The sequence below is a fragment of the Diabrotica undecimpunctata genome, chromosome 3 (genome assembly GCF_040954645.1).
Source record: "Diabrotica undecimpunctata isolate CICGRU chromosome 3, icDiaUnde3, whole genome shotgun sequence".
Classification (NCBI taxonomy): Eukaryota; Metazoa; Arthropoda; class Insecta; order Coleoptera; family Chrysomelidae; genus Diabrotica; species Diabrotica undecimpunctata.
This window is the reverse complement of record NC_092805.1, coordinates 80,732,911-80,749,533: the sequence shown is the minus strand read 5'-3', so window position 1 is coordinate 80,749,533 and position 16,623 is coordinate 80,732,911. Positions and strand designations below refer to the sequence as shown.

At 33.0% G+C, this 16,623-nt stretch overlaps 2 protein-coding genes across 2 annotated transcripts in view; one reads left to right on the top strand and one right to left on the bottom strand.

Moving 5' to 3' along the window:
* Positions 1 to 11,383, bottom strand: part of LOC140436950 (uncharacterized) — a 37,822-nt gene extending 26,439 nt beyond the window's left edge. The window contains exons 1-4 of the mRNA XM_072526132.1: positions 11,125 to 11,383; positions 10,625 to 10,722; positions 5,314 to 5,629; positions 1,973 to 2,257 (exon numbers count right to left, since the gene is read on the bottom strand). Coding sequence (XP_072382233.1) covers positions 1,973 to 2,257; positions 5,314 to 5,629; positions 10,625 to 10,661 — 638 coding nt within the window. The 5' untranslated portion in view covers positions 10,662 to 10,722; positions 11,125 to 11,383. The remainder of the gene's footprint in view (positions 1 to 1,972; positions 2,258 to 5,313; positions 5,630 to 10,624; positions 10,723 to 11,124) is intronic.
* The window catches only part of LOC140436951 (uncharacterized), a 45,103-nt gene continuing 39,617 nt past the window's right edge, over positions 11,138 to 16,623 (top strand). Inside the window, exon 1 of the mRNA XM_072526133.1 lies at positions 11,138 to 11,232. The gene's annotated coding sequence lies outside the window, so the exon portion shown is untranslated. The remainder of the gene's footprint in view (positions 11,233 to 16,623) is intronic.

Below are 16,623 nucleotides of genomic sequence, written 5' to 3'. Positions count from 1 at the left end.
TGTATTATCTTATGAGGGGTAGTGGGAGATACATTGGATATTAAGTCTTTCACTTGGAGTATTTAGTCTACGGACTTGAATTTGTATATTGTTTACAGTGATGAAACCTCCATTGTTTGAAAAAAATTCATCTACGATTTGTTTGCTTGAGAAATAAATACAGATACATTTGTTGGTGATTCTTAATGAAAAAAGAATATCTTTTGGAGTAACTAGAGTACATACAGCTAACAAGTATTCTTCTAATTTGACATTATGGAGAGAATTGAAAACTATTGCTTGTAGTTTGGATGGATAGATTGGTTCTTGTTGTTTACTGGCTGTAGCTGAGTCAGATAAAGGTGGTTGTGAAGTAGATTGAGATAATTAATCGTTATTCTAATTTAAAAAAAATGTTAAAAAATTGACCGTTCAACTTTTTTGGACAAAAAAATTAATTATTTTTTGTAAACTGTGGTAAACTATCATAGAGAAAACAAAAAAGAGACAAAACGCATAACTACGTTTTTAAACTGACAGACAGTTTATAGTAGGTTGATTTTAATAAACCTTGATGCATTTTGTTTGTTTTCCTTTTCTCTACGATAGTTTACCATAATTTGAAAAAAAAAAAAAAAAAAAAAAAAAAAAAAAAAAAAAAAAAAAAAAAAAAAAAAAAAAAAAAAACTAGATTGAAAAAAGTAAAAAAGCTTAATTCTTTAACAATTTTTGCAAATTGTTGGTTTTTTTTACAAAAATTTCAATTTTTCTGGTAAACTATCACGTAAGGGCAGTTCTTTTCTAAAACCTTTCTCGAATTTTATGTCAGATTTGCCGTTTCAGAGATTAATACTGTCCGCCATGCAACAATAATTTTTAAAAATATAATATAAAATAGAAAAAATATAAAAAAAAAATTGTTTGTGATATATATATATATATATATATAATGGATAGATACAAGAAAAATTGTTGAAAATGTGTCATTTGATAGCATTCTAGACGGTAATAGTACCTTAAATTGATATGGTTGATTGATATGAAGTCCTTTGTTTTTTTACTATGTAATCCGGAGAATCTTGACACGATTTCTAGTTATTTAATCGTCTTAGAATAAGGTGAAACAAGTGATTTGTCACTACAAGCTCCTCTTCAGTTACGAATTCAATTACGAAAGATAATAGACTTTCACCTAGCTCAAAATACCCTGCCCTTTTACTTCGTTTCTCCTAATCCTATTGACAATATTAGTGAGATCATTATAAAATGTCACAATAGTTTCTTCAGGAGCGTCGACTGTAGGTGCATGTATTTGAATGATGTTGGTGCTTATGGGAGTTGTGTTCATCTGAACTAGGAAAATTATCTTTGACACAGGTACGAAATTTCCATAATGCTAATTGATAGTCTTTCCATTTCTTGAATGGGATTACAGAATTTTTCTGCATTGTACATTATTCTTACTTCCATGTATCTATCTTTACCGTCCTTCTCAAAACTCTTATGAATCTATTATTTGCAGTATATTCTGGTTCGTGATTTCCCTTGATCACGACCTTAAAGGCTTCACGGTCTTATCTGGATTTACCCTCCCTGTCAGATCCTGAATTCTGTTTTTCATAATCGGTAGCTGAAATCTGCGTATTTCTTACCACCATGATAACTTTTACTTACAATAGAGATAAGTCTTTAATACAGTGGATTTTCTTTGCTTTATTCGAGTACCATATGTCTACAATAATTTGTTTTTGTTTTCTAAACATTTTATTGGTTCCATGACCGCGATCAAATTTGTGAAATCAGGACTGTTGTACAATTATACTCACATAATAGTAATTGTGTAAAAATGCATAGTGTATTGGTGATCTGTTTGCTCAAAAAATTGTTGTATAACGTAATTTTGCGCACTTTCGAGATCGCTGGTGTATGGGACCTATTATAGAAATTTAGGTTAGAATCAAAAACTCAAATCTAAATAAAGCTACCGACTTACCTTCTTTCTGCAGCATTTACAGTTAAGCCATAGTGTACGTCCGGATTCCAAGGATTAAACTTCCTTCCCGATGTGCTCATAGTCAACTGTTGTGGCTTGGCCTCTACGAAACCATCGGCGTCCACTTCGAACTCGGTTTCACCTTCCACCCGATCGAAGCGGATCATCTTCTTAGGTTTCTTGTAATAAACTCCATCTCCCACTAACGGGTTGCCGTCTGACGAATTTCGAGGCGAAGAAGACGCTCGCCGCCGCCTGGTGATTGTGTAGTGGACAGAGTCATAGCTGAAAGAAATGAAGGGGTTTTTCCTGTGAATCGGTTGTCTTTCCATGGCTAAGTATTTGTAATCTCTGCGTTATTTTAATTAACTTTACCAAGTCATTTTTAAAGTCTTTATTTTAACCACGTATAAAAGCTAATATTATATTTGAATGATAACCTGTGGGTGAATTCATAGTGATTTCTCTTAAATATATTGCCATACGCATAGTTTCAATAATCTATCAGTTACTAGATAAATATGACATGCATATTTAAATTAAAAGAATGGCAAATATACAAGGTAAAGGAAAACGGGTAGTATTTTATAGTATATAATGGAAAATAATATTTTACTTAAAAAGTCAAATATAAATATAGATATAATTCATTCAATAATCGTTTGTTATGTTTCAGTTACTTTTTAAAATTTTTAAAACATAAATTATAAAATACAATGAGCGACACAATTATTACCCCCCCCCCTCCAACCCGGCAATTAGTATATAGAAACAAAATATTTTCTACCTATAAGAGGTGGCTACTGAAGACAACAGTCCACCCCGACAGTTGATAATCATTATATTTAGTGAGAATGCTGAAATAGGTTGATTTTTATTCCAAAAAGGATACATGTTAACGATACAGCCAATTGTTATTTGTCTTCTCTTCCAGTTCCACACCCCTAAATTTTAAATAGGGAGTATACCAATGTGACACATCATTAGACAGACACTTGAATGAAGTATTCAGGTTTCATGATTCTTTCCCTTATTAACTCCATTTTGGTGAACAAATATTCGTTTATGTTTATCTCAGTTGTGTCAAATTTTTCCCATCACATAAAAACGGATTGTCCAAAAATGTGAAGCTTTACTAGATGTAAATAAAATAAAATGAACTACATTTTTGTAACTTCTTGCAAATGTTTTATAATATAGATTTTAATCTGATGGAAAGAATGAAAGAATACAGGCACTGCATTTAATCTTAATGTGTAGAAATTTTTTTTTTACAAAATTGGAGTTATTACTAAAAGAAAAATCATGGATGGACAAAATAATCAATTGAAGTGAGTCTAAAGATTTGCCAGACTTTTAAAATTTAAAGGTCGTGGAACTTGAAGGTAGGGGATTGAGAAATGATAGATGTACCGTTAAAATAAGGAATAAAAATCGACATGTTTCAGCATTTGTAACAAAATGTAATGAATACTGCCGAATATTGATTATTTAATAATCTATACATCTTTGGCTATGATGATAGCCAAACTTCAACAGGAGTTAGGCACCTAACAAAGTACTCACTTCCAGAATGCAGAATGTGTCTTGAAGGAAATCCTGAATTTTTGTTTGCCTATAATAGTTTGATAAATTTTTGGGTTATTCGAAAAAAAAAAAAAAAAATACGGGTTGTGTCATTGCAAATACTTGAAGAAAGCGACCGCTTAAACATACAATTTGTAAACATTAAAAGAATATTTCAGAACAAAAAATTTGGATCTGGATCATGGAAATGAAGTAGTTATTGTAGAAAATTGAGGCTAAAACAAACCTTTCTATAAACATGCAAGGAATTGCCAGAGAATCATTGAAACCAGTGTACTATCATCAATTTTTTTTTATTGTTAAACATAATGGAACAATGTAGAATAACTAAGTGAAAGAACACACATAAAAAGTGTAGTAAATTATAATAGACATGACAGTCAAAAAAGAAGAATGTGAACTTTGACATCTAATATCAGTGGTCAATGCTAAAATCTCTTAAAGCGAACTCTTAAAATATTGTATTAGAATCAAAGCAACCAACAAAAAAAAAAATGGAAATAGTCAATGGAAATTTCATTTCAACCCAAAAAGTGTGCTTCAGATATGGAAAAATATCTCTGTTCGATCACAGAAACAATCAGAATTTGAGACTCATATATTGGTATTCATTTGAAATGATAAACAAGAATATATTTTCAAAGCAAGGGATAATATTTGATACTGCCACCCTCATTTCTTGCTCTATATTATTGCCAAAGATCCAAATGTTGTAAAGAGAATGAGAATTCTTTAAAGGTTTTGAAGTTATTGAGTTGGATATTTGTTTTTACTGATTTTCAAAATAAAAATCAAATCGTGATTTATTTTAAGACTGTTGTCGCAAGAGAGCTCAATGGAACTCTTCTTCTTGTGAGCTGAATTTTGGGGGTGTTGAGAGAACTTGAATGGTATTTCGTAAAAAATGATGTCTTGAGAAACAATGTTTATTGTAGAACAGCATTATAGAACGCATATTTGAGGAACACACATGAAGTTAATTCACTTTAAATACTTTCATCCACAAATGCTGCTTACTTGCACCACCATTTGTTTCAAGATGTGCATTTATTGTCTTGCGATGACAATATATAGTGACTGCAGTAATGTACCAGGGCTGAATGTTCACTTCTTGTATTTTTTTAAACATAAATATATAAATAATAGATGAGCGCAAGCTTAACTATTCAGCAAAATAAAAATATTTTCCTAAATAAGAGATTTTCTTCCGTAATAAAATTCTAGCTTAATTACGACACATATTTTGGGATAAGCTTTATTTTTTGAGTTACATTTCGGTTTGTGTAAAAAATAATTGAAATATAACAAACACACCTATTTTTTTTTAGACAATATTTAACCCACAGTAATTAAGAAAATAATTATTTTCTGCTATAGAAAAAAAAAAAACACTCAGAACATACCCTGCAAATAATACAGTAAGATGTGGAAGTTAGTTTAGATGAAAGAATTAACAAACCACTAGAATAATTTATCATATTAACAAAAATCTGTTCATTTATATAAAACAAAGTTGTTTTTATAGAGTTCTTTCAGGTTTTAAATATAATTTAGTTCCCATCAATGTAATTATTTGAATATAAAAAAGTAGTGCATCAATTTATGTTCAGCTTAGTTTTATGACGAAATTTTCTATAAAAGAAAAACATTTACCTTAAACTATAAATAGACCATGGAGACAACATCCAATTTAGAGAAAAACCCCAAAATAAAGTCACCCACTTGATATAAAAATTATATTACAATAAACTTACCCTTCACGTTTCATCATTTCGGGAAGGTACCTCCTTCTGGCGTTTATAAACCAATTGCTTATTTGAAGTACTGTCAGGTTCGTTTCTTGCGACAAAATCTGTTTTTCAATTTCTGTAGGATATGCATTAAATCTGTGTTCATACAACCAATTTTTTAAAATTTTTACTGCTTCTTTAGGAAGATGACCTCGTCGCTTTACTGTCCTTTCCAATGGACCCACCATTTCATATTGGTACATAATGGGGACTTGTTCTTCATCAGATGCGGTATCATTTTCGTCATCGGCACTACTTGCATTATGGGTAGACTGATAGTCTGGAAAATAGACATTATTTAGACTATAATGATTACAACATACTATTATGCCTGATCTACAATCTGGCCTGATCGATGATTGGTAGCTACTGAAGAAAAATTAAGGGCTAATGTATTAACATAGTATTCAAGTTTGATGTTTCAAACAGAACACACCTTATTGGAAACTACACTAAATAGGGGGGATACTGAGGAACCAAGGACAAATTTGCATTAATCCAATCCATTCAGTTTCACTCCGCGTTGTTACAATCCGCAGTAATGTTCCTGGATCTCATGAGTTAATATACTTTTAAAACTTTCCTCTCCATTTCATTCCGTTCTGCGATCATGTGCGGGGCTGCTTAAAGAAGCCATTTTTTTTTATTATAATTCTCTGTTAATTTTAAAGAAATAAAAATGTTAGCTGTGAGCTACACATTTGCTTCATAGAAAAGGCGAAAGCTTTTGAAATATGTAATCACGAAAGAATAGTGCTTATCATTTACTATAAAATAATAGCTAATACATAGGATGACAACTCAAGTTGAAGACCAATACACCAAACCTATCACTGCTGTTTCACTTATATTTGTATTGAAGACACTATATATTCACACCAAGAAAAGGGGCGCGAAATTGAAAAGTGATCATCTTTCTGACCCTATATTCATTGGATGGATTTTTTATTGGGTCCCATATACCCATAGAATATCCCCATTAGCCATTATGACGCAGTATGTTGGTTATAAGAACTTCCCTGCCAAGTCTGTCCTATGTGGTTTAGTGGCATGCTCATAGATTCTAACTGGTACAGAAAAGTGTGGATTACTTCAATTATTATCCAAGAAAAGATCTTTTGAGAGATCCAACAGGAAGAATATCTTAGCTTGCTCATTTCTCAACGATGTTACAGTCCAACAAACAAATTCTGTATTGTGATGAGAAACTTCAAGAATCCCAAGAATATTTTTTTGAGGAGCATTGACCATTTTCTTAGAACATTCTGTGTAACTTACATAAAACATCTTAGACCAACTACTTTTATTTATAGAATCCAAATTGGAGAAATCATCTATTTTTTAAATAATAATAGAATATTAAAAGTAGAGTCGAAACTGTTACCATCCCAGAATTTTTAATATTCATATATTGTATAATCTTAATTTCTCACTTCTTTGTCTAGTTCTCCATAGGTGGACAGTGTAATTTCAAGGTATTTAATTTCCATTACTTGTTCAATACTGATGCCATTGATTTCTATTTTACATCTGATTGGTTCTTTGATGATTACTATTGATTTAGTTTTCTATTATAGATTTTAGAACAATATTAGTTTTCTGGGTTGAGTTTTTTGAAATTGAAGAACATAGGACTGATAATAGCATACTGAGCATAGGTTCTATAAGCTGTTCTTTAAGAAGTTATACAAGAGCATAAAATTAGGGTCACCATGCGATTTGAATTTATTTTAGAAATTATTATTCTTTTTTTAACTATTTTCGGTTGTAACATAATTTACTAATGGGTTGCTTGAAAAAAATTGTTGTTTTTGCTGTTTTGATGGGCGTTTGAGATAAAAGGCCCCTTACCCTAATTTCTAAAAACCATTATGAGCATAGTTTTTGTTTCTGTGGTTTTAACGTCAATTGTAAATTGTTTGTGTAGTGTTGTTATTGTCAGTGCATTGTAATGAGCATAAGTTCTGTTTTTGCGGCATTAGAAGATGGCCACAGTCAGCACGAAACTGCGAGAAATGTTGTAAGTCTCTCGAGTATGCAACGAGTTTGGCAATAGTACAAAGAAACCAGTCTGTTTACTCGAAGATCTAGTTCAGGCAAGCATGTGTTGGCGAGTGACTTCCATTTGGTGGAGGGTCAGTTATGAAGTAGGGAGGCATTCTAGAAGACCATATTTTACCGTTTACAGTTATTCTTGGGGATGACGCAACATTTATGCATGATAATGCACAGCTTCACACTAGTCAGATAGTGAGTATCTTAACGAGGTTAAAATCACAAGATTTGTTTGCTCTACAGTCAGTCCAGATATCAATCCTGTAGAACATATTTGGGATAAGATGAAGCAACATTTACGGAGTCATGTGCTGGCCCACAGAAATTTAAGAGCTTTGTGACATATTGATGCAGAAATGGAACAATCTTCTGCAAAATGTGATCCAAAGCATACCTCATCATTTGCTAGTTGCTATCACTGCCAGAGGAGGGAATAGTCACTACCGAAGTTCTTAAAATTTTGTTTATTTAAACAAAAAGCACCTCAAATTAAAATTGTTTCCGTTTAAATATTTAGTATATCAAAGGACAACTATGTTACAACCGAAAAAGAATAATAATTTCTAAAATAAATTCAAATTACGGAGTGACCCTCATTTTATCTCTACAGAGTATATTAAATAAATATGACAATCTGTTAACAATAGAAAATAAGGACACATTTAATGTAGAATATATTAAGATGTGACAAAGTTTAGCAGTATTTCGGAATGTGAAGATATGAAATAAGTAATTTCAGTAATACTAGGTAATATTTTGTTATTTCTAAATGTTGATTTTATGTTTTTCAGCATTTTTTAAACTTCATAATATATTTTATGTAACCATCTCAACAGATCATTAAAATATGTACCATGTAGTTGCAAAAACTTTTGAAAATCAGCTTCTTAAAAGAGATGAAGACAGATGAATCTGCTGACAAGGCTATGATGTTATTTTGTAAGTAATTAATTATATTAATAGACTAATACTTTAGTATAGAACAAGAATATTCATTTAAGAAGAAGATTCATTTACAAAGTATGCATGCTTGAATTATCATAATAGCATTAATAGGTACTGGCAATACTAATTATTTCTCATTGTCTTTTCACTACACAGTATCAGTTTCATTAACAGTTTTAATGTGGAAACTGACATATGGCATTATCTTAATATTGCATATGCTATCAAAAAGTTCATGCCACAAAAGGACAATTTAAAATTCCACAGTGAAAGTGTTACTTACATTTCTTATTTTCTATATACAATACAATACAATATTATTTCCCTTTATGGCAATGTATTTTCTGTAGTTCAATATGGGTCTTTCTTGATTTTTTGTAATTCCATTGGTAAATCTAAACATTATCATTGCTGGAATATTAATTTATTTACAAAACAAAAGAAGAAGTAACTTGTTCCACAGTGAGTATAATTAGATAATCAATGAGTATAATCAGTTAATATAAAATAAGAACCAAGACATGTAGAAGAAAATGTAGAAACAACAATGTACATGACAGTAGTAGCCTTCATGCAAATAAAATTTCACCTACTAAAGCAAACAATAGGATGAACATTTCTAAGAGTTGTATCAAGAAACTGATATTGAGTGCCAAGGAGATAAAACATTTCAGAAAAATGTAAGAAACCTAGTAGGATGTGATGGAATGTGTGGAGAACTGTAAGATATTGAAACATTTAAAAAAATTTTAATGACATTAAATTTGGAATATACTGACACAGGAACCTACACCAGAAGGATGGAAGATGGGTACAACAATCATACCAATAACAAAGAAAGATGGCTCCAGTTTATATAAAACTTATATGACATATAATAATATCATGCATAATTAGATAATAACAATTGATTAAGGAAACACAACACAACAGTTTGAGTTCAGAAAAATCCAATAAATTGAAGATGATTAAATGTTCAAAAGGACAATCAAGAAAAATATTCATTGATATTGTTTAAACAATCTTTATCTCTATATTAAAGTTTCTATGTAATTATATCACATACATAATAATATGTAATGTTAAAACAATGATTATGAATGCTGTTTTATACTTATTCTAAACTTGTAGCTTCTCATAACACAAATTATAATTTCATAAAAGTAACTTTATATTTTAAACATTCATTATACATATTTTACAAAAAAAAAAATATGGCAATAATGTGCATTGAGGAAAATATATTTGGTTATGTTGGGTGCCCTAAACTAATCATTGTCCATCATGTTTAACAACTTGGGTGTTTTAGTAGTTATATGCATTCTTTTTTTTAACATCATTCGGTTAAATCTCTCAGTTCTATTCTATTTATTATTTTCTTTTGACCTTTATCTTATAAATTTTCAACCAGGTTTTTTATACCTATAAAAATGTTTTTTACTGTTTGTTCAGCTCAATCTACATTTTAGCTGTTTATGCAATTTGTTCTCTTTTTATCATTTAAGGTTTTTTAAAATATTGTTAGTTTTTTTCAGCATTCCCTCTTTTTTTATTTGTTACTATTCTTTTCTCTAGCGACTAGAATAAAAAATGATGTTTTCTTTTACTTTTTGATCAGTTCAACCTACATTTTAGCTGTTTATGCAATTTGTTCTCTTTTTGCCATCTAATGTTTTGTAAAATATTAGTTTTTTCTGCATTCCTTCCTTTTTTATTTGTTACTATTCTTTCCTCTAGTAACTAGAGGAAAAACAAAAAACTAGAGGCTAGTCTCTTGTTTTGCCTAACAGCATCATGTGTGAAATATATTGAAAGAATGGTCAACTACATGTTTTCATGCATTCATAATATTTTGTTTAATAGATGCTGCTATATTTGTTGATGCAATCTACAACTCAGTTAAATATGTTTCTATAAAATCTGCCATTTGTAAATATTATCCTAAATTTATTAGACAAGAAATATTAGAGAAATGTCAAACATGACATATTTCAAATCAACTGTAAAAATAGTTATTCATATTACAATTTTGCTACCTATATTGTAAATATAATTAAAAACATTACCTTATTACCCCAAAACCATAATTTAAATAATTAATAAAATGCACAAACAAAGGGACTGAATTGATATTTTAATGGGAAAACTGTCAATGTGTAGATATATTCATTTACTATAGCTATTAATAACATAACTAGCCCGAAAACGTATACTAACAGCGTATTTTAGAAACACTTGGAATAGAATAAAATTTATATAATAGTGGCTTACTTACCCACAATCTCTCTAATAGTATACTGGTTAGCAGACATTTTGAAGTAAAAAATAAGGCCCAATCTATTTTGCTACTGAGGTTCTCAACACTTGCGATAACTGAAATATACGATATGAAATATCAGAAATAATTTGGATAAAACCGATATTTTGAAAATGTTTGGTGGTTTGTAGATTGTGATATTTTTGTGCGTGAAACAGATGGTGACGTCATCTTGGAAGAAGCAGATGGGCGTGTAAAAGTTTATATAACTTATTTATTGCAAATTTTATTGAAAATATAGTTTAGTAGGACGTATTTATGCATTAAATATGTTTATAAACGGCTTTTGGCGTTTGATATGACAATTTTTTGACAAAATGTCAATATTGTCAATAAAATGTCACTGTCTACAAGATATACGCACGAATTTTAAATATAAATTAAAAAAATTCACTCGCCTTTTATCGATAAATATTTTGAACTATTACTTTAGACATTATTACAAGCAATCTACTTACCTAAAAATCTATTCTCATCAAGGCGTCTACTTTCTCACGAAATCGCCATAACTTGTTTGAAACAGTTTGTTCGTTGCAATCACTCTGTGGCTAGCGGAATCACCAGGGGTAAGTTGTATTTATAATATATCTTCAAACTCAAGGATACATACGACTAAATAGAAAATATTATTAAAGAGAATGTAGAGGTAACATATTCATTATTCGCAAAGTTGTAAAATTTATATTTGATAAAATTATATTCAATAAATTAATTTAACAGAATTAGATAAGCGAACGCACTAAACCAAAGGTTGCTAGAAAAACGATGGATGACATGCTCAATGGAAAAACAGAGTTCTGCATAAATAGCGTCACTTTTGCGTATGCTGCCATCTAGTAGTATATTAATATATTGTACTTCATAGATGGATTCTATAAAAACTAAATACATATTAATTATTTATTGACATAATATTGACAATGAATATTAACGCATATGGGTTTATATTCGTTGCTATTGATATAATGAAATAAATTTATAGATATGAACATTACGAAAATATTAAGGAATTTATAATAGTCGAGTATGTTGCCAGTTGCCAAGCTAAGTAGATGTGGAGCCTAGCAACGTACCATAGCGATATTCAAAGCTTTAACCACTAGATTTTAAAGGGCATAAACCAAAATTACAATTAAAAATATTTTTTTCTGCGATATTTTCCACGATTTTTATATTTTCCCGCAGGTCTAATTATCGTTATAAGTACATTCTTTTTATTGTCGTATTGCCAGACTCCAGTACGAGCCTAAAGGTGCGTCCAGACTACTCGTGCTCCTGCTCGTACTCGTACTTCTACTTGGAACTCGTGAAGCTTGTTGTACTTGCCCTTACTTTCACTTGATCATCCACATAGACTCGTTCAGTTCGAAAAATACTTGTACTCCGGCGGTTTCAATGGAAGAGGACGAGCTTGCGGCAGCCAGTGCGGCTTTTATTGTGATATATTCTCTGTTAAAAAAAATCGAAAATGAGAAAAAAAAAAGACGGTGGTGGATGACATCACTGTTTAAAAGTCGGAGCAAATACAGTGGAAGTAACTTACTTAGTGACCTTAATGTTGAAAATCTCCAATTCCATACATTCTGTAGAATGTCGCCTAGTAATTTTGAAGAACCGATAACTTTAATTGGTCCAAAAATCATTAGGAAAAAGACAACATTTCGAAAAGCAATTCCTGTAAAAGAACGATTAGCTGTAACACTAAGATATTTAGCATCAGGTGATTCGTACACCAGCTTAAGCTTTTTGTTTAAGTTTTCCAAACAGTCAATTCGCTTATTGTGCCAGAGGTATGCATTGCTTCATCTGAAGCTCTTCAAGATTTTATAGAGGTAAGTAAACAATAAAAATATTCATTCAAAACTTTATTCCTACATATTTACAAATTATCATATTACTTCCTGTGAATCCATGATGTCGATGGAGTGTTTAGCTGAGTTTGTTGAGACTGAAAGGAAAAAAAAGCCGGTTTTGTGTGTATTTGGGTGGTGGCGCCACAAAATAAGGTGTAATGAAAGTTTGCAAACATGGAACGACAAAATCAGCAAAAAGATCTGGCAGAAAACCCAAAGTTAGTCACTACGATGTGCGTAGAATATGCGGACTTTCTTTAGAAGATCATCGCAGATCCGCAAAAGATATTAACGGTATTGTCAAATCAACTGGATTACAAATATCGGACCGCACTATCAGAAGAAAGTTGTGTGAAAATGGATTGCGAGCACTAATTCCTAGAAAGAAGCCGTTCCTGAACAAAAAACAGAGGCAAAAACGCATTGATTGGGCTTTGGCACACAGAGAGTGGACAGAAGAACAATGGAGTAAAGTAATTTGGAGTGATGAAACCAAAATCTCGATTTCTGGGAGTGACGGAGTGAAGTTTGTTCGCCGCCGACCGGGAGAAGACCTTTTGCACCAGTGTACTAAGGTCACTATGAAGCATCCTGTGAGTGTCATGGTATGGGCTTGCATGACCACTAATGGAGTTGGACGTTTAGCAGTAGTAGAGGGCAATATTAATGCAACAAAATATCAGGAAGAGATACTGCAAGCCAAACTGCTGCCGACTATCAGAGATTTGTTCGAAGGGGATGCCCAACAATGCATCTTCCAGCAGGATGGAGCGCCTTGTCATACGGCTAAGACTTCCATGGAATGGTTGAGAAACCATGATGTTACTGTTCTGCTGAATAGTCCCGATCTAAATCCAATAGAAAATTTATGGTCAAGGCTGAAAGTCTTAGTATCATGCCGAAACCCAAGCATCAAGAGAGAACTGATAAAAGCCATTATTCAAAACTGGTTTAGAGTTATTACACCAGAAGATTTGGCTTGTCTCGTCAACTCCATGCCTCGCAGAATTGAGTCTGTCCTAAAAAACAAAGGTTATCCTACCAAATGCTAATTTTGTTGATAATAATCATTGTACCATTTTTTTTTAAATATATCTACTAATAGCTAACGGCTGTTGTTTTATTTATTTTTAAATATTTAGAGGATTTTCCCCCTTAAAATAGATGTTAAATATTTAGTAGAAGCATAAAACGATGTAATAAAATTATAGATAAATTTATAAATAACATAAGTCTTGTGAAAAAGAGGAATGCTGATAACAAAACTAAAATTTTTGAAAAGTTTACAGAATTTTGGCCACTAGTGTAGACTCAGATTGAGAAATTTGTGACAAGCTACGACAGAACTCTAATTTAAACTTTTAGAGATTAATAATTAAGTATATTTGAAATAATTTAATCTATTCTTTCTTCAACTAAAAGTACGAATAACATAGTGTATATTATGTCTATAGTTGCCCTAAATAAATTAAACCGGGTTAATTTTTCTATGCACACCAGATAAAATGTCACTGAATAGCACTGGTTCCGTTTAAAACATGGCTCATTCCGTCACTCACCACTCACCTCTCGATGTCTCTCCTCTCATTTGTCTACCTCTGGCAGTTGCAAAGGTGGGCTGGAGCATCCCGCACCCTACAAACTGCACAGTCTGCCGAGGCAGATTTGCCTATTCTATTTGTGAATATGCCAAAACTACCATGTCCGGTCAGAAACTGCATCAGGAAGTAGTCTAGTTTGTTAAACTTACATTCCCACTACGGCCTCAGATCGAGAATAAGCTCTTTCATCCACCTTATCTTTCCGCTATCACTCGCTTATTTCCTCTGCCACTCTATTGTTCTATTGTTCTCTCTTTCTCTCCCTCTTTCTTTTCCTCATCTGTATTTCCATCCAACCTCCTCGAATACAGCCTCGCTCACTCTTTGCACAACAAGACGATCGGTATCACTGCTCCAATGACATACAGAGCCTCATTTGAGGCCGTCCTATAGGCGCTAGATACCCTGAGCTTGTCTAATAGCTTGGCGTACTTCGTAGTGTTCAGCACGCTACACCACACGGAGGTAGCGTAGGCTACCACTGACTGGACAACTTATTTATCACCCTTTTTTTTTGGTGCTATCTATTTTTTGAAAGTGTACTCCGAACCTCAGTTCTTCTGACAAATAGACTCTGAGGTATTTAACCGATTTATCCGGTGCAACCTCCACCCCTTCGACTATAAAACGAAGGGAGGATTTGTCCCGGTTCCCATTGAGAACCACCACCTCAGTTTTCTGAGGTGCTAGTTGCTCGCCTTTGCAACCAGTGCGAGATCATCGGCATAAGCTTTTGCATCCCCTGGCATCATTTTTCCCATGATGCCGTATTAAAGGCATTCTTGACGTCTAGTAGGGTTTCTTTCTATCCTGCGTAACTAAAGAGGTCACTTCTGAGACCGCATATATGGTGGACCTTTTGGCCCTAAAATCATACTGGCGGTCGGTCAGCGCATGCCGAAAGCGCAAATTGGCCGAAAGCGCATCTCTTCCTCGTTCACTCCACCTTTCGGGATAAGGACAACCATAGCAATATCAGGAAAACCTGGGGGTATGTAAGTGCGACGAGTTTTACGTCTCCGCCCTGACTTCATCTATGCCGGGTACCTTTCGGTTCTTCATCCGTCCAACGGCCTCGCCAAGTTCCAACTTCGTAAAAGGTCCCGTCTCTACAAAACCGCAAATCCTGTCACGCCTATCCGGATGAAAGAGTTCCCATATTAAACAAAGTTACTCCTACTCAGGCAGGAGTAAAGTGTCTTTTTCTCCTTCAGTTCGGTACACACAATCTTGAACCGCTGCCTCCAGATATCCCTTTCGAGATCCTGAAGCGGGCTACTCCACCTTTCCCACTTCGATCTTCGTATTTCATTCCTGTATTCATTCTGCATTCGCTTCAATTCATTCATTCTCTCTTCCAAATCTCCTGCTTGTACTTTTCTTAACCTCCTGCATTCCTTTCTTTAGCTCATACAATTTGTCTTCAGATGTTTAAGCCGCACGTTCCACCAATATGGTTGTTTCCTTTCATACCTCCCATCTGACCTTACACAAGCCACCTACTGTGCCGCACTTAGACCCTCACTGTGCCGCACTTAGACCCTCAATTTAAACTTTAAGCATCTGTTTAAATCGATATTTCCACCTTTCCGTTTCTTCCTTTAGTTAAAACTCCGATACTTATGTAAGCTGAGCGATTTTTCTTCTAAAACAGTCCAGCTAATGACCCTGTTTAGAAGTGACGTTGAAACTAGTGAGATTTCCAGAAAGGATTCTCTCTCACGAACGTAGGTGCCTTACCATCATTTAGCACGGTAAGCCCCACGAGGTTAATCCATTCTGATAGGTATTTCCCTCCCACTTCGTTTGTTCCATGGACGAGCCTTCGCATTCAGGTCAACAACAAATACAAGCTACCAGTTTAAATATTCAAAGAGCATATCAATTTCTGACTTTATGTATTGTAATAATATATTTCAATATCATTGTTTTTTCCGTTACAGAAATTTTTTTTTGTATTATACACGTGGAAAATATGAGATTTTAGCTCTCGGTTTTCTTGTCTTCCGTCGCGAATTTTTCTCAACACCTAAGTGTTCTTTGATTAAAACGCAAAAATTCAATAAATATTTAACACGTTCTCTGCCAACCATATTTTTTAAGTCAATGCCTTTATGAGCCAACAAGGTAGTCTTTTAAACAAGGTACTCCTGTAGACTCTCTCTCCATTGATGTTACAGCCCAAATCGAGCCTTGACCTCCTCCAAACAATGCCTACAACCTTGCGGTCCCGCGATCTTCTCCAGGTTCTCACGTCTAGCACAATTTTGCTCGTCCGCTGCCACTTCATCCTCCCATCTTTTCCGTAGACTTCATTTTGGTCTTGCGTCCTGTATTTTACTATCTAGGGCTCTTTTTGGCAATTTTTTGGTCCTCATTCTAACTATATGACCAGCCCATTGAAGTTGTTGAAGTTTAACGAATTCCGAGATCGGTGCTTCTTTGAACAGTTGGTAGAGTTCATGGTTGTACCTGGATCACCATACTCCATTTTCTTTAATAG